At 39.6% G+C, this 19,694-nt stretch overlaps 1 protein-coding gene across 6 annotated transcripts in view; it reads right to left on the reverse strand.

Moving 5' to 3' along the window:
- Positions 1–19,694, reverse strand: part of TTLL5 (tubulin tyrosine ligase like 5) — a 297,166-nt gene that overhangs the window by 69,235 nt on the left and 208,237 nt on the right. For all 6 annotated transcript variants that reach the window (XM_003260781.3, XM_030803999.1, XM_030803998.1 and 3 more), the window contains 2 exons: positions 19,284–19,479; positions 342–559 (listed from right to left, as the gene is read on the reverse strand). In XM_003260781.3, coding sequence (XP_003260829.2) covers positions 342–559; positions 19,284–19,479 — 414 coding nt within the window. The remainder of the gene's footprint in view (positions 1–341; positions 560–19,283; positions 19,480–19,694) is intronic.

Raw genomic sequence — 19,694 nt, forward strand, 5'->3', positions numbered from 1 at the left:
CTTAGATGAAATCTCAATCCTATATCTCCCCTTTCAAATGCCTAAAAGTGAACAAACCAAGGGGAAGCAGGGTGTTGAATTTTATATGAAATTGAAAAGATCTGATTCTGCAGGGCCTGTCCCTCCCACAGGGTAAAGCCCTGCCATCTGCTTGTTTCAGTAGTTCCCCGGGCGATTCTAATTTGTAGCTGATGCTGAGAACTAGGGTTAGCCTTTATTTCCCAGCAGGTGTTCTTGTTTCCAGTACCTCAGTACGAACGGTCTTGAAGAGTAATAAATAAAGAGTACTATTAGCTTAGAATTGATAAAACTCAGTAGAAATTAAACAGAAAAAAACTTACTTGGAAGCTCTCTGGGATGTTGCCCTTCTGAGCACCTGTTTGTGGTTGGGTGGGGGTTTGGGGACCAGGGAGGCGCAAGAACTTGGAGGTGGTACCACTTTTTGTGGCAGAGTGGTTGGCTTCTGGCCACTAGCTGTGGCACTGGAAATTCTACAACCTGCACCATTATTCATTGTCCATAAATTGGAGTTAGGTAGTGTCTGGCTGCCAAAGATAGCCTACAAAAAAAAAAAAGGAAAAAAAATGATCGATGGACATCACCTTCACAACCCATTTACTGTATGTAACTAGTCTGTAATCCTGTCAAGGGGCAAAAAGAAAAGGACAACTGTTAAAGTAATTGTTTTTTTTTTTAAAGGAAAAACTTCTCTAATGTTGCCAGTGCAGCTCTAGATTCAGAGAAGGGGCATATTTTGAAGCAGATTGTTGAAATGGTCTTGTTGAAAGTACACTGGGCTAGGAATCAGAGCACCTGGGATACGAAGTGTTGGTCCACATGCGTGAATTAGAAAAGCATTTGATCTCTCATTGTAGCTTCCATCATTGTTAAATTCAACACTTTTTTAATGAATGTCTCTTTCGAAGCATGAAGTACTAGAAATAGAGCACAGAATAAAACTGTCTTGCAGCTTGACTTGATTCCTGCCCACTCCAAAACTCTGAGCTCCTCTAGAAAGTTTGCAGGCAGGAGGCAAGGGGAGGAGTCAGTGTGGCTAAGTCATGGTGAGCAAATACAGAAAGATGAGGCTGCAACAGGAACCATGAGCCAGGCCTGGTTATAATCTTCAGGGCTAGTTTAGAATTCTAGCCTAGAACCACTTTGTTGACCTAAAGATTAACATAAGATTTTACATTTGAAAGCACTTTCAAAGTAAAATTACCATACAAATGCCTGTTATATGAATACAATCGACAAAAGGATATTTTTGCTCAGAGAGTAAGCCTATAAATAAAGACATAAAAATCACCATCTAAACATCGCAAATGCCAACATACATAATTAGGATGTAAAAGTATACTTCCTTTAAGTACACGCTTAAAAAGTTCTCACAACTTATTTATCTCATTAGAAATAGTCTTTTTGTGTCTCAATTTTGTTACTGGTCTTTCAATACTATTAATATTGCTTTCAACATGCACTGTAAAAACTTTAAATGATAAATAACATTAAGAGATAAATAACATCATTGACAAAATACATAGTATTTTTTATTAAAAAAATTTCTGGCAATTGATTTCCATTTGTACATACAACATGTAAAGGACTCATGGCGAGGCATGATGAAATAATATGAGATGCTCTTAGGAAATATTCATTTTCTAGACAGAGTTTGCTAGTATTATTTTTGCCCTTTATGAATTTTATTTTTTCAGATTTAAAAGATAAACTGGGTAACTTTAGTAAAATGTTAACCAACCCTTCTATATGCATGACATAAAATGTCTCATTTTCAGGAAATGTGTCAAAGGTCCTAGGCTAAGCAGATATGAGAGGGGGATCCAGGGGTCTTGTGTGGCGTAAATGTGTTTGACTGAGATGCTTGACAAAGAACAACGAGATTTCAGAGGTAAAGGGTCTGAGCATTTCCAGTCGGACCAATCTGACTGAGATGTCCCCAACCTGTGTAAACCACCTAAGGGAGAAACTGAAGAGCTACAATTTTTCTCCATCTCTGATCCACAGAAGAGGAACAAGGACAAAGTCAGGTGTGGTGGCTCACGCCTGTAATCCTAGCACTTTGGGAGGCTGAGACATGTGGATCACCTGAGCTCAGGAGTTCGAAACCAGTCTGGGCAACATGGCAAAACCCTGTCTTTACAAAAAACACAAAAATTAGCTAGACGTGGCGGCGCCCGCCTGTAGTCCCAGCGACTCAAGAGGCTGAGGTGGGAGAATCCTTTGAGCCAGGGAGGTGAAGGTTGCAAAGGGTGAATACTGCACCACTCTACTCCAGCCTCGGTGACAGAGCTAGACCCTGTCTCAAAAAAAGGGGGGAGAAGAGGAACAAAGACAGATGCAAGGTCATGGGCAAAGCCAGGAGGGCAGCACTGTTGAGCATGTACACATGGGCAGGTTTCCGGATGGTCCAAGAGAATCAAGGAGCCCTGATCCTGCTAAAGCAGGCCTCCTCAGGACAAGGAACCAAAGCTTCCAGCAGGAGACAGCCTTCTGGGACAGGGTCTACAACAAACCCTTTCTTTGCAGCTGTTGTTTCCATATTTGAAGGCCTTAAAGTCCGTGTGAGAAACTCAGTTGGAAGTAAAGAGGTACGCAGGAACGGGCTGCCTCAGGCTTCTATTTTCACCACTACATTGTAATAATTGAGGTTAGGTGTAAGGAGTGTTTGGGAAGTGCCTCATTCAAGATGGGAAGAGACCAAAAATCAGAATGAGGGCTGAAGAACAGTTCTACATTGAGCCATCCATAAAGAAATTCCCTGGGTGAGTAGTAGAGGAGGGGAAAAGAATGTTAGTTAAGAGCTCTTGGAAATCAAAATATTCTTTATTAAATTATATATTTAATGTTGTAAGGGAACTGCCATTGGTAAGAATATCTATTCAATAAATGTTGCCACGGTGACAACTATATTTTCAAATTCATCATTTTCCCCCCAAAATCTGGAACATGTAAATACAAATAAAATAATGAGTGAAAACAGCAGGTTCAGAACAGTGAGTTTAGTGAGCTCCTATTTTTGTTTTTTTAAAAAGAATACATACACACCATATATATCTATATATGTATGTTCTCTCTCGCTCTCTCTCTCTCTCTCCTAGTATCTGCACAGAACAATTCTGGAAGGATACACAAAAAACTGGTAGCCTTCAGGGAGAAGAACTGGTTAGCTAGGGGTCAAGGCAGGAGGGAGACTAACTTTTTACTACATATCATTTGTATTTTTTGAATTTCATACTATGTGCATATAGTTATTTATTACAAAAATAAACTAATTATTTAAAAGACAAAAGAAGTCTAGTTCCAATAACATTTAAGCAGGTAATAAATTATCTGTGAGTACAAATCAAGATACTCAAGTGAAGCCCAAGTTTTAACCAGCTGGGTATAGGATTCCTATTAGATTGGGCTAAAGAAGGAATTAACTGTTCAACACTGGCCACAAAAGCAGATTACGTCATCAGTGAAAGGCAGAGAGACCCAGAGTAAATGGAAAAGACATGGTACCTCAGCTCAAATGTAGGCTTTGTCACTTACAAAGTGGGTGATCTTTTCAAGTTAACTTCTCAGATCTTCAGCTTTCTCATAAGCAATTAAAATTACTTCACCTTTAGAAGATGAGGAGCTTAATTAAAAAAAAAATTACTTCATTGGATTTTTGGAGGTCAAATGAAGATCATGTAGGTAACCTTAGCCTAGGCATTCAATAAGGATTTCTTGAAATAAAGCAAAGACCTAGGCACACAGCAGGCACTCAACAAATGTTCCATTCCTTCCCAAACCTCTACCTACCTCAGTTCTACTGAGAAACTAAAGGATGGGATGACAGAGAAGTCCACCTATCAGTAATCCTTTGTGAATGGTAGTTGCTTATGCATTTCTTCAACATATTTTTCTAGACTTATGACACTCACTAGTTGTGAAAGCAAATTCTTAAAATGGAAACATACGTTTAGGCTCCCCAGATCATATTTACTCAATTCTCTCTGGCAGAAATAATCTTTTCCTCTTCTGAATGCTTAGAAAAATGTATTTGTATGACTCATCACAGTACATTCTACCGTGTATTATAGCCACTTACGTGTGTACTTTTTCTCCCTTCTGGGTGATTCACACTGGAAATGGCTGAATTTATATATGATTAATTTTAGTTTCCCCTACAGTGACTAGTAGAAAGGTGCTTAATAAATGGGGAAAATTAAAAATTAAAAATAAAAACCCCAATCCCAACTATTCATCCTTTTTTAGCAAAAACTAAATTTCTACACAACAAAATAGGCAAATGTGTATTTAAATCCAGATGTAATCTTGCAAGAGGACCATTTTCTGGACTTTAAACAGTGCCTAGTGTGTTATTTGTGTCCAACTCATAATCAGCCATAAAATGTTAGCCCTTCTGCAGATCTCAAACAAAAATAACTTCACACCTTCCTAAATGTAAAATTTGTGGTAGGACCTTAGATACTGATGTTTTATATAAGATTAGTTTTTACTTCAAACAATAAAATAAAATAATTTAGGAGAACTTACTGCCTAGAGGACTGCCACTTGCCTAGATAAAATCGCTTCTCCCTTTCTTCTTAATATTACTACTCTGATTTTGTTTGGGTCATGTTTGCCCAGCTAAAGAAAATATATTTCTGTAGGATAACACATGATACATGTTCTGGACAATGAGATGGAAACAAGTTTCTGGGTGCAGTTTTTGGGAAAGCTCTTTAAACGGGCAGACTTGGCTGGTGCACACCTTGTGCCCTTTCATGTTCCCTGTCCTTCTTCCCACCTAGAGCATGGATATCTAGCAAGAGGTGGACAAGTATAGGGTGAAAGTTACTTGCTAAGGATTGCAGAGAATAAAGACAGAAGGAGCATGGGTTTCTGATGGCACCATGAAGTCTGCAAGAGCCCATCTCTAGATTTCTAACTATGTGGGAAAAAAACCCTTCTAACTTAATTAAACTATTGGTGGGAGAGAGGGTTCTGTTACAAGCAGCCAAACAGAATCTTAACTGATACTAGAAATAATTCTCAATCTACCACAGATTCAAGCTTGCCTAAGCCTCAATACAACAAACATGTACTGCATCTCAGAAGGCAGACGCTCTTTCCAAATACAGTAAAAGGCCTCTAGGTTGTGACTTGTGGTTTGGTGATTATACTGTAATACACTGAATGGATAATGGAATGATTGTAATTGCATACTATGTGAAACTCCAAAGAGTTGGTAATGTAGACAAGTCCCCAGGTGTTTCACCAAAGCCAAGGCTAAGTGGGATGGGATTAAAGCAATCAAACCTGATAAGAAGAAATCCAGGAACACATTCAGGCAATGTTAAAAGCGGACATATAAATGGTTGTGTGTAAACTAGTGGCAGAAATCAGCCTCTCCAGGCACCCTGAGAGCCCTGTACTGGCCCCGATCCTACAGCCCCACCAACTGAACTACTCCATCATGTGAATTGTTCTGTCCTGATATTCATTCATAACAGGACAGAAGAATTAGATGAAGTTCTCTCTAATAATTTGTAAGAAACATGAGGTTTCGATATACAATATTAACAACACAGGCATAGGAGCTGCACCATCATTAGTCAATGTCCTGGGAATGAGAGAGCTGTGTAAGCACTGGCCTCCACTCAAGACCTAGTCAACATACACTCAGCATATACATGACTCTTGCTTCTTTGCTGGGTGTGGGAAACAGCCATACTACAGCAAGAAGACTCAGAGAAAAACCACAGTTTGAGGGTTGGCTTGGCCCCAGGCAAAAGACTGGAAAGGCCCTCCTTCTCCCACAACAGAAGGGTGCTCATGGGTGGGAAGGAAAAATTTCTGATAGACAGAACACAGACTGCAACTTGGAAGGTTCCAGGGAAGCAAGATCTGGGCTCTCTTACTAGAAAGATAATACTGTTTAGAGATTAAATTCTGGGAGACTTTTTTTCTTTTTTTAATTCCTTCCAGAAAAACACTCCTTTTAGCCTTCACTCAGGCTTCTTGGTGATGGAGCAGAGCTGGATGCCTCTTCGTAGTGAAATAATTCTGTAAATTCATTTTTTGAGAATGAAGGGGGATAAAGTAGGTAAATGCTACTCTCTATTTGAGTAGGTTAATGTCTATTTGTGACCCTTTTACTCTAATTTAAGATGAGCAAACACTTCTATGCAGTATTCTTCCCACATTAGATTGTGTCCCAATTTGGATAAAATTCCCATGACATATGCAAAGACATTTCTTGTCTGTTTCTCTCTGGAAGCTAAATTATTGAGAGGGTACATTTTCTTGAGCAAGTAAGTTACTAATCACTCACTTTCCTACAATCAGGCCAAGACTGTTCAGAGCAAAGAACACATCCAGACTTTTATGTAACCCTGTGATGCTGTAAAAACCTTGGGGCCAAGGTGAGAGTGAGAGTAACTGTTTCTATTTTGGCAAAAGTAAGCTTCCAAAAGGCCTTTGTCTCACACTGTATGGAGTTCTTGGCTGTCTTCCATTCACAATGTTTGTCAGCTGGGACAACACTGGGGGCTGAGCAAGAGAAACAGTACAATTTTTCTGGTGCTGCTATAAAGCACTGGGCAGTACTATGACTCCAATAGGAATGTGGCAGAAATCCAGAAGTTGCTCCTCTTCATACAGAGAGACCAAGCACACAAATACCCGAGACAGGACCCGGAGCTGTCAAAGATGTCGGAAGCCTTCCGACATATCCTCTCATTTCTAAAACCAATTACGAAGCTCCCCCTCCTTCAGTGAGTAGGAAAGGAGGTTCTTACTACCTCAAATGACCTACTCTAAAGGATACAAAGACAGATGCTCACCTGGACAGAAAAATTTTGAAACTATTTTTCACTAACCAATTGAGATCAGTGTGATTCTTCAGAGAGTCCCTAAATTAGCTGTACTTGCCAACATTTAAGAAGCAATGAAGGTAATTACAACTAGATATTCAAATATACTCAAAACTGAGCTTGGACTAGTGTGTGACCTGACCAGCATAGTGTAGCTATGACATAGCTGGCTAAGACTAGGGCTGCAGTTCATGACCACAAAAGCCAGTGAAACCAACTTGCCCTAAGACATCACATGGGTGACCTTCCCTCATTAGCAGCCACACCTTCATCTAGCCGCAAAACCAGTCAGACACTGGCTGACGTTCTGATGCAAATTCAGACTCAGATGACCATAGACTCTGCTTTGCTTTACATTTCTTTCGTATCTCCTTCAATGCCCAGCACTGTTTGATCACACACACATACATAAAAAGGTTGGCAGACTGATGTTTTTCTTTTTGAAACAAATTTCTTTAATAAATGTTCATTAAAAATGATTTCTAATTCTGCTCTCAGAGATAACCTGTTAACATTTAGATGTTTTTCTATGTATATACAAACTTATTTTCTATGTGTATGTATGTATTTCTGTGTGCTGACAAAACACGGAATCATATGACATCTGATTTGGAGCCTGTTTTTATTTCATTCAAATATCTATTCTGAGCATTTTTCCCTATCTATAAAGGTAGACCTAGACTGCTGTTTTTAATGGCATTTTTTCTACTATGGTTTATTATACTTAACCAATCATCAATGCTATAAATTGACACACTGAGGTACATCTATATTTGAAGCTATGGAAATATGTAAATACGTTCACAATAGACTTTTCTTTTCTTTTTTTTAGATGGAGTCTCACTCTGTTGCCAGGCTGGAGTGCAATGGTGTGATCTCGGCTCACTGCAACCTCTGACTCCCCGGTTCAAGCAATTCTCCTGCCTCAGCCTCCCAAGTAGCTAGGATTACAGGCATGCGCCGCCACACCCAGCTAATTTTTGTATTTTTTTTTTAGTAGAGATGGGGTTTCACTGTGTTGGCCAGGATGGTCTTGAACTCCTGACCTCGTGATCTGTCCGCCTCGGCCTCCCAAAGTGCTGGGATTACAGGGTGAGCCACCACGCCTGGCCCACAGTAGATTTTTGAGTTAAAAAAAAAAAAATAGTCCAGGTGCGGTGGCTTACGCCTGTAATCCCAGCACTTTGGGAGGCTGAGGCAGGCAGATCACGAGGTCAGGAGATCTAGACCATCCTGGCTAACACAGTGAAATCCCATCTCTATTAAAAATATAAAAAATTAGCTGGGCGTTGTTGCGGGCACCTGTAGTCCCGGTTACTCAGGAGGCTGAGGCAGGAGAATGGTGTGAACCCGGGAGGTGGAGCTTTCAGTGAGCCAAGATCGTGCCACTGCCCTCCAGCCTGGGTGACAGAGTGAGACTCCGTCTCAAAAAAAAAAAAAAAAAAAAAAAAAAAAATAGGCCCCCAATACCCCAGTATCTTTTTATTTTTTTCTTTTTGTCTCAAATAGAAAAGCACCCCCAAAATCTTATAGCTCCATTTTGAAACACATATGTATGTGTGCACACACACACGCATATATACACACACATATTCAGGTTGTTACCAATTTATTTTGCTTTTTAAGAATAGTGTTGTGATAAACATCATGTTATCTATACCTTTTCACATATGCTGGATCGTTTCCTTAAAATAATTTCCTTAAAGTAGAATAGCTAAATCAGAAATCTCTTTATTCTTCTGTTTCAAAACTTTTTAACATATATTCCCAAATTGCTCTCAGGAAAGGTTGTACCAGTTTATATTTCATCAGCATGTTTGAAAGGCATTAATTTACTTATCATTCCTTTGATTACTGTGAGAATTACTTGCACCCGATGAAAAGTTAGCTCACAATTGATGCTAATGCTGTTTCTTGTCCTTTTTATGTTTGTAAGATATTTATGCCTTTGGACAAACATGTGAATCTACCCAGATATTATTCTAAAGAATAACCATTTAGGCCAGGCACGGTGGCTCACACCTGTAATCCCAGCACTTTGGGAGGCTGAGGTGGGAGGATCATGAGGTCAGGAGATAGAGACCATCCTGGCTAACACGGTGAAACCCTGCCTCTACTAAATAATACAAAAAATCAGCTGGGTGTGGTGGCGCATGCCTATAGTCTCAGCTACTCAGGAGGCTGAGGCAGGAGAATGGTGTCAACCTGGGAGGCAGAGCTTGCAGTGAGCCCAGATCGAGCCACTGCACTCCAGCCTGGGCGACAGAGTAAAACTACGTCTCAAAAAAAAAAAAAAGAAAGAAATAAAGAATAGCCATTTAATCATGGTATTAATCATTCTTTTTATTCTTTCTTCTCATAGCTCTATCTAGTAATTATGAACAAATTTGCATACCATATTTAATTGTTCAAGTAACTATTAGTTTTAAAAATGTGCTAATTAATACTTAATGAGCCTTGGGCTTCTCCTAAGATACTTTCTTTAATATCATTTTAATCAATTTCTGTTTCTGGCATGGGAGGTTTAACTAAAACCCCCAAGTTGAAATCATAATGCTACGTATATTTACGGTTAAAAATAATATATAAAAGATATATGTACATCCGTGTTCATTGATGTATTATTCACAATAGCCAAGATGTAAAAGGAACCTAACTGTCCATCAATGAATGAATGGAAAAAGAAAATGTGGTATGTAGTACCCACAAAAACTAAAAATAAAAAAGTAAAAAAAGAGAAAACATGGTATGTATATGTGTATACACACACAATGAAATGTTATTCAGCCTTAAAAAAGAAGAGAAAGAAGGGAATCCTGTCATATGCTACAACGTGGATGAATCTTGAAGACATTATGCTAAGTAAAATAATCTAATCACAAAATCATTCCACTTAACATGAGGTAATGAAACTCACAGAAAGTAGAATGGTGATTGTCAGAGGCTGGATGGGAAAGAGGAAAACAGGGAGTTGTTCAATGAGTACGGCTTCAGTCATGCAATATAAAAAAGTTCTGGAGGGCCGGGCGTGGTGGCTCACGCCTATAATCACAGCACTTTGGAAGGCCAAGACGGGCGGATCATGAGGTCAGGAGATCGAGACCATCCTGGCTAACACAGTGAAACCCCGTCTCTACTAAAAATACAAAAACAAAAAAAATTAACCAGGTGTGATGGAAGGCGCCTGTAGTCCTGGCTACTCAGGAGCCTGAGGCAGGAGAATGGCGTGAACCTGTGAGGCAGAAGTTGCAGTGAGCCGAGATCGCGCCACTGCACTCCAGCCAGGGCGACAGAGCGAGACTCCATCTCAAAAAAAAAAAAAAAGTTCTGGGGATCTGTGGTACAGTATGCATATAGTTAACAATACTGTGCTGTATACATAAAAATTATTAAGAGGGTACATTTATATGTTTTCTACCTAAATGAAAAAAAAGGTGATACACAATTATAAGAACAACTATCTTTTGACTCTTTTTTTTTTTTTTTCTGAGGTGGAGTTTCACCCTTGTTGCCCAGCCTGGAGTGCAATGGCCGTGATCTTGTCTCACTGCAACCTCCGCCTCCTGGGTTCAAGTGATTCTCCTGCCTCAGCCTCCTGAGTAGCTGGGATTACAGGCATGTGCAACCATGCCCAGCTAATTTTTTGTATTTTTAGTAGAGACAGGGTTTCTCCATGTTGGTCAGGCTGGTCTCGAACTCCTGACCTCAGGTGATTCGTCCATCTCAGCCTCCCAAAGTGCTGGGATTACAGGCGTGAGCCACTACACCGGGCCTTTTATTGACCTTTTATCATGGGTCAGGCATTGCTTTAAGTGCTTTATGTTATCTCATTTATCCCTCCCAATCATATGACCTGTGTCTCCTCATCATCATCATTTACAGAAGAAGAAACCAAGGCACAAAAAATGAAGGAAACTTGTTCATAATTGCAGAGGTACTGAGTAGTAAGCTGGGATTCAAACCCATGGAGTATGATTTAAGAACCTCACTATACTATGCTGCCTTTCTTGTTTATGTTATGCTGATTCCCTTTTAAAGCAAACATATCTAAAGCAAATTTATTTAAATCATATCTCTTTTCTAAAGCAAACATAGCAATGTATCCAGTTTCCGCCAGATGTATATAAAGACAAATTTCATTCACTTTGCTCCAAGATCTTTCTCTTTCTTGAGAAGGAAAGGCTGAAAAAAAATTATTGTCTGTAAGCAAATGTTTGTTACTTATTGTTAAAGTGAAAGTGTGAGTATGTATACAGATAATATCAAAGGATCAGCCATGACCCCAGATACAAAGCTCCACTGGCTAAAGATAGTTCTGCTTCATTTTCAATTGTGTGTTTTATCTTTTATTTGTTAGTACTTATAAGAAATTATTTGTATATCAGGGCCCCTGTTCTCCTAATGTGCCTGTATCTTATGTGTCCTGATTACTAAAATGAAATAATTGGTCAAAGGCAATCTCTTAAGTTTCCTTTACAACTTGGAGGTTATAAACATCTAACTTGTCTCTGTCTTCCAATGTATAATTTGTTTTGTTTGGCCCAGGATCTCACATGGTTGGTTTACTGTGCATATCTTCCACAGACCTTACTGTCATATATTCATTAAGTATTTTTCCCCTGGCTGCCACCATCTCAGATGGATGGATTGAAGTCTTTCATCATCTCACACAAAGTTACTGCTGGGAGTCCCTCATATACCTACAAACAGAAACAAACCACAGGCCACGGAGTGAGGGAAGAGAATAAAACTGGTCACCAGATAGCTGCAGCAACCAAGCTGAGTTCTGAATCTTAATTGGTTACACTGACCCTTTTTTTTTTTTTTTAAAGATTTGTGTATACGAGAGTATACAGCAGTGCAGCAGCAATAATGCTGGAATGCCTTATCTGACTGATAAGTATGTCAACTAAAAAGAAAACGAAGAGTCAATTCTGTCATGGGGGAGGACGGTAGAGTGGAAAGGGGCTTTGGAGGTCCTCTGACATGGTATAAATATTATCTCCACAATTAGGCAGCTGTGTGATCTTGGCTAAGTTACCCAAACTCTTTGAACATGGATTTCCTCATCAGTGGGATGGAGATAAGACTACATCTGGTGCACAGGAAGCATTTACTGTGTGTTCATTTTCCTCTAAGATTCCAGAAGAATATTCCCCTAGCAGCAGCTTAGAAAGCAACATGATGATAACCAGGGGACTTATGTTACTATCAGTAATAACACAATGAATGAAAGTCTGTATTGTAATAATACACTAAGATCAGACTTTTATGATATTGAAAAAGCAAGCATAGGCCGGGCGTGGTGGCTCACGCCTGTAATCCCAGCACTTTGGGAGGCTGAGGTGGGTAGATCACAAGGTCAGGAGATCGAGACCATCCTGGCTAACACAGTGAAACCCCGTCTCTACTAAAAATACAAAAAACTAGCTGGGCGTAGTGGCGGGCACCTGTAGTCCCAGCTACTCAGGAGGCTGAGGCAGGAGAATGGCGTGAACCTAGGAGGCGCAGCTTGCAGTGAGCCGAGATCGCGCCACTGCACTCCAGCTGGGCGACACAGTGAGACTCCGTCTCAAAAAAAAAAAAAAAAAAAAAGAAAAAACAAGCATAATATGAATTAAGCAAACATGTCATCTGTGGTAGTCACATTTGTAGACACCTGTCATGTTTCCTGGGAGTCTTCTGAAAAACACCTATCATAGAAATAAAATTAAAATAGTATTACCAGTAACAGAGTTGAAAGGACAAAATAATAATTAGAAAAATCATTCCTGTATTATTAATAACACAGGAATTAATAACCCATACAAGTGCTCCTACTATCCAAACCTCTAGAACAAACGTCAGGATACTGCATGTGTTGTTAGGTGCTAATCCTATTACTTAATAAAAGTACAAGGGAAGGTAAAGGATGGGCATTTCCAAGTTGGTTACGCCCAAGAACACCTTATTAAGATATTTCTTTCATTAAGAATTGAGGTAATTGGGATGACATCTAGGCCTAAGTGCAGGAAAACTTTTCTTTTGAGATGGTGCTTATGAATAGTAGGAGACTGGTGAAGACAACTGATAATTTTTCAAACATAGTTTCATAGGAGTCAATAAGTACTTGTTGGCCGGGTATGGTGGCTCACACCTGTAATCCCAGCACGTTGGGAGGCCAAGGTGGGTGGATCACAAGGTCAGGAGTTCAAGACCGGCCTCACCACTACGGTGAAAACCCCATCTCTACTAAAAATACAAAAATTAGCCTGGCGTGGTGGTGTGCGCCTGTAGTCCCAGCTACTCAGGAGGCTGAGGCAGGAGAATCGCTTGAACCCGGGAGGCAGAGGTTGCAGTGAGCCGGGATTGCGCCACTGTACTCCAGCCTGGGCAACAGAGTGAGGCTCCATCACAAAAAAAAAAAAAAAAAAAAAGTACTTGTTGAATGTATAAATTGCAAGTTAAAATTTATGTAATAGTACTTACAGTTGCTGTTTATTGAATGCCTTATTAGCAGCAGGAGGCAGCATATAGCATAATAGCCATGAGCTTGGATGCTGCAGGCTGACAGACCTGGGTTCAAATCCCAGTTCTACCATTTATTACTTATGTGACACTGAGAAAGTTACATAACTGATACTATGCTTTTTCATCTGTGAAATGAGGCTAATAAGAGGGCAGTTGTAAAGATCCACTGAGATAATACAAAAAAATGGCCACTTTGGTGTTTGACATATGGTAATATCAATATCACATCCTGAGAACTACAATCATGATAATACACAAGTATATACCATCATCTTCAAATTAGAGATAAGGAGAATGAGGTTCTAAAAGTTTGAATAACCTGTCTTAAGTCATGGACTAGACAGGGCCAAGACTGAAGCTGTGGGTTATCTGACTCCAAAGCCTGTCTAGAGTGGCCTATTTCCAAAACAACTGAATGCAGTATTATTTCATGTATTTTCTATGTATTTTCATTAAATAAGAATAAAAGAGTTTGGCTTGGCAAAATCTACTAAATCAAGTGGTCCTAGGAAAATCAGTAATAATTAAAAGCTAGACACTAAGTATGAGTTCCTGATAAAAGTCAAGTGGAAAAATTAAATAGAACAAAAGAACCAACCAAACAAAAAAAAATACAAAGAAGCAACAGGTTATGACATTAAGTTCCAGAGTCAATATGCTCCAGAACTTAAACACACACACACACACACACACACACACACACACTCTGGAACTTAAACACACATACACACACACACATACACTCCTCCCCTCTCATGCCCCCCGTCCAACCTTCCTCTCTGATACACCATTATAAAGATGTATCAAGACACCTCCTGCATGGCTAGACTGTTCGCCTGCTCTTTGTGCCACGCTGAGGAGCTAGCATGTTATTGCCAGCTGCTTGGAAAAAGACAGGATGCCTGCTGAATTTCTCTTTCTTTCCCCTCCCCTCCTCCACAACACAAACACACAGCAGCTGAAGGCTTGGCGAAACAGAATTCATTCCTGCAGGAGGAGGCAGAATTTTTTTAGACACATGCAATGAACTTTTAGGAGCAAAATAACAAGACATGGTTCGGTTTATATGGGAATCCTTTCCACACCTGTGGGATTGTGCATATACACACATAGCATTAGCAAAAAGCTTGTTACACACTGCACTCAAGATGTTACCAGCAAACTGAAAGACCTCTTGATGTGAACACTGAGCTGCTCCCAGTCCCGCCTGTTATAGGAACATTAGTTTCTGCTAGGATTATTGAATCCAGATTAGTTTGGTAAACTTGGGCATGGTGGGAAGGGAGAAGTAAAGAACAGATGGGGCAGAAGGATGAGAGAAATTTAGCACAGTTTTCTCCCACCTTGAGTTATTTACTAATGTTGAAAATCAAGTCTACTAAAAATTGAAAGGGTTTGGAAAGAGGCCGGAACCAGTGAAGAAGATGTATTTAAAATCTCTCCTTTCTCCCATTATTGTTAAAGGAAACTTCGGCAATTCTGTGTTGGCCATCAAAATGTCCTTAATTTTTCTGCTTTTGGGGCTCTTTTTCACTGTGGATGAGGCAGAGAAGAGAGTGGGAGGGAAGGAAGCAGGGAGTGGGTTGGGAGCAGAAGTTTAACAAAGGATCACTTTAACAGAAACTACTGAGTAATCGCTCTGTCCTGCGCCAAGAATAACATCAGCTCAATGTCTGCAATTAGAATCAGGTCAGTCGGGCCTCACAGCCAGTGCAGCCCTCCTCACAGACCCCAGCATGAAGAGCTACTCATGCTGATGTCACCAGTAGTCACTGTTGCCCAAGAAAGTCCCCGACTCAGCTGAAAGAAAAGTGTTTTTTTTGCCTTCTCCTTCGGGGGCAGGAAGACAGCAGGAGAAGGAAGACGGAATTAGAAGACATGCATTGGGCTGTATCAATATATAACAGATTTGTTTGATCATTCCCAACTCTTGAGATTCTGTACTTCCCCCAACCATCCTGAAATTCTTTTTTTTTTTTTTTGGAGACAGAGTCTCAATCTGTCATTCAGGCTGCAGTGCAGGGGCATGTGATCTTGGCTCACTGCAACCTCTGCCTCCCGGGTTCAAGTGATCCTCCTGCCTCAGCCTCCTGATTAGCTGGGATTATAGGCACGCGCCACCACGCTCGGCTAATTTTTGTATTTTTAGTAGAGATGGGGTTTCACCACATTGATCAGGCTGGTCTTGAACTCCTGACCTTGTAATCCACCCGCCTTGGCTTCCCAAAGTGCTGAGATTACAGGCATGAGCCACCACACCTGGCTCTGAAATTCATTTTTAAATGAGTTAATGTGTATAGAGAACCCGGAACAGTGCTTGGAACACAGCAAGTGCTTAAGTGGTGGCTATTACCATTAAAACAAAAAGGGAGGATTCTGCCTATTCATCAGGTTATTCCAAACCTAATGAATCAGAAATGGGATGGAGGAACAATTATTTTAACAAGCCCTTCAAATGGTTCTGTTACTCTAGTCTACCGGTCTGCACACTAGGACCTACAGGCCAAATCCAGCCTGTTGCCTGTTTTTGTACATAAAGTTTTGTTGAAAGACAGCCACTCTCATTCATTTACATATTGTTTATGGCTGTTTTCACTCTACCACGGCAGAGCTGAGTAGTTGCAACAGAGATGCTATGGCCTGCAAGGCCTAAAATATTTACTATCTGGCTATTTACAGAAAAAGTTTGCTGACCTCTGCTCTGACTTAAAACAATGTTTTTCCAACTGCTGGTTTTACCATCAGTGTGTAAAAGCTCATTGTTTCAATTTTGTCTTATTTTGTTTATTATGCTCTCTATCATATGGACTGGATCACACCAAGTTTCTTGTATCTCTGTTCCTGAAAACTTCTGCCATTGGCTCTGGGTGACTTTCCTCTCTCACTCTCATGTCACAGGATCAGTCTTTTGCAGGGGTGGATTAAGTATATGACAATTGCTAGATTTATGAGTACAATGCTGTACTGAGATGAAGATCAAAGCTCATTCCCCATGAATACTGAGAGATGTCCATTTCCAAACTCATATCCCGAATCAGAGTATAAGCAGAAATTAACACCTTCAATAAGTCGGATATCTAAGTGTTCTGATCGGAGGCCGAAAAGAATGGAGAACTTCCTATGTATACAATGAGAGAAGGGCTGCATGAACTTTTCCCAGACATTATTAGGAGATTACTATGTGAAAGATGCTGTTCATAAACATAATATAATATGATATAAGATAAATATAAGGCCTCCTTTAACATCCCATTCCATAAACAGGCCTCTTTTATGGATGAATGCTAGGTAAATCAGATTTCAATTCTATCCACTGCTTTCAAACAGGCAGTTAACCACACTGTTAGTTATACCAATGGCTCCCTACACTTTAGAAAAATGAATCCAAGTGCAAGGAGTTCATCAGAAAAGTGCCATTGCTATCTAAAGGGTAACCCAAGGACAGAAATACAGAATACTGAGAATGTAAACCATGCTTCAATCAACAATTTATTGATAACTATAATGGTCAGATCTAGCACAGCTAAGCTACAAAGGCATAAAATCTAGTAGGGCTTTGCTTCCACTGTGGAATGATTCTAAGTACCCTCTAAAATAAAGTGCTCTAAGTTTCTACATATTCTTCCTGTTAGAATGTTTAATATCTTATTTGTTATTTTATTAGTTATAAACTCTTGAAGCTAATGGAATTTAGTTACTTTAGCTCTCTTCTATAGTCCCAGAAACTTCACCCTTACTCATTTTTACCTAAATCAGCTGTGGTTTAGAAGAACGGGTTCGGGGTGTGGGGGAGAAGAAATAATGTTATACACACATATACAATTATGACGAATGATTTTCTGTTTGCTCTCCAGGAGAACGAGATAACTCCCTTCTTGGGAGTTCTGCCTCCTCGCTAAAACAGATATTCTGACAGTTTCTAAAAAACATAATTTCCATATACTTCATAATTCAGTGAAACTAAACCAGTATAATCCTCAGTGAAAAGAAATTCCACACAAGAATAGTAGTACACTACTTTGAATTTTCAAAGGAATGTGAGTTGCTGGAAGGTAATCAAAAGTATGAGAAGGACTTAAAAATGAAGCAGTTTCTAAAAGCGAAAATCAACAAAACTGCCTTTCCTTCCCCAGTCATCCTCCATTTCAAGGTACTGAAGCATAGTTTAAAAGGTACCAACTGTCTAGATTCCTTAGAGCCAAAGAGTTTTCTTTTCTGACTTGTATTTTAGGCTCAGGGGTGCATGCTCAGGTTTGTTATGAAGGTAAATGGCGTGTTGCGGGGGTTAGGTGCACAAATTATTCTGTCGCCCAGGTAATGAGCCAAGGACCGGATAAGTAGTTTTTTGATCCTCAGGCTACACAGTGATACTTCCACTATCCAGTATCTGATTAAGTTGGCATTCTCAAGTACTCTGGATGACAGGGAGTTTAAAGTTTAAAAAGCTTTAAGGAATTTAAGAACACAGATTTAAAAAACAAAAAAACTAAGACACACATTTGTATCTGGAATTGTGAAAATGCAAACTGGCTTAAATGTGTCTACTATCCCCAAGACCCCAAGATTTTCCAAATGAAGAAAATTTTACATGACAGAAAGTGATGTGGTGATTACAATGAGATGCTATATTCTATGCTTTCCAGATTAAGAAATCTTATGTTTCTCCAGTAAAAATGGCCTAAAGAACTACTTTGCAAATGCCGGCACTTACAATTTCTCAATTATGATGAATTAATATAATGTACAGAGTATACTACCACAGGTAAAGATGATCAAGTGATGAACTATGTTGAAATAATAAAATGACATTTTATTATGCATGGTAGTTGAAAAGATAACACAGACTATAATAATAATTGTTTTACTTAGAGGAAAAAACCTTTGGGAAATGTTGCTTTAGTCTTTGAGTAAATAATAATTTTGCACAAACTCATGCACACTATGTACTACATTTTTATAAGAAAAAAATGATCAGGAGAGCAAACTGATAAGAAGTTATTTCTTCACATAACCAAATGTCAGAAAAGCTTATAGAATCAGTACTAATTCATTCCAATAACCCCACTGTAGAACACAGATCATCTAATGATCTATGTGAGTCACCAAGAAAAATTTAACTCCTGAATTTTTGATGAGGTCATCCTTTCTCTACAATTGGGGCCATACTAATACATTAGTGCTATATACTTATATAGATCCCTCACTCAGGAGTTTCTGGAATTTTATAGACAGTGAGTAGCGAATCAACATCTCCCTACACATAAGTTCCACAACAGCAAGGATTTTTGTGTGTACAGTCACCGTATAGCCCCACTGTTGAAAACAGTGGCTAGTACACAATAGAATCACAGTAAACATTTGTTGAATGAATAGCTATCATTTATAGATGACCTGCATGCTAACATATGTCCATTTCCCACCAGAAGAATTTGCAACTTACTTATTCCTTGAAAATCTTGTTAGATAATGAGTAATATCACGCATGTATGCCAAGTATATCAAGGCAAGAAAATAGAACATTTAGAAATAAAGATGCTTAAAATGCAAGCTTTCACGTATCTTAGAATCAGACCCTATGGGAGGTTACTAAACTAAGATCATACAACAGAAAGGGTAAACACCACAATAGAGATTTTTGTATAGAAGCATTCAAATGAAAAAACACAAAACAAAACAAAAAAAAAACATGTCAAACACTGGTTAAGCGTCACTTGCAAGCAAAGCCAGTGTTATGGCTCCAGAACAGTTTTTCCTCAAGAGTAGACTCCCCATGAGCTGTCCAAGCCAGGATGGCACGGGGTTGGAAAACTAATCCTACATTTCTCATTCATTCACCTTTTTTTTTTTTTTTTTTTACCAACAGCAGGAAGATGTAACACATGGAAAAGACTTATCTTGAACTACCTGGTGCCGGGCTCGACTCTGGTCCAGGAGCTGCCGGGACTGAAGTTTTTGTTGTTCAAGTTGCTGCAGGGCAAAATGGAGCTGATAGCTGCCTGCTGTGGGGTGATACTTGTGCTGGGGGACCACCCCTGTAGCCTTGCTGTACACATTGCTTTCTACTTCTCCTTCCCAGGCAAATTCCCCTGTCTGGAGGCTCCTGAAGAGAAAAGCAAGCAGGTTTCTTAGAGTGAGTGGTTGTATGAACAATCTAGAGGAAAGGAGAGAAATATCTCAGGTATTTTTCCTGTATGGAACCAAGCACAGTTTGGAATTACAAATCTACTTGTGTGATATTATCTGACCCCTCCACTAAACCACAGCTCCATGATGACGAGGACAGGGTCTGCTTTGCACTCTCTTCTTTTCCTAGCA

Source organism: Nomascus leucogenys, chromosome 22a (genome assembly GCF_006542625.1).
Source record: "Nomascus leucogenys isolate Asia chromosome 22a, Asia_NLE_v1, whole genome shotgun sequence".
Lineage (NCBI taxonomy): Eukaryota > Metazoa > Chordata > Mammalia > Primates > Hylobatidae > Nomascus > Nomascus leucogenys.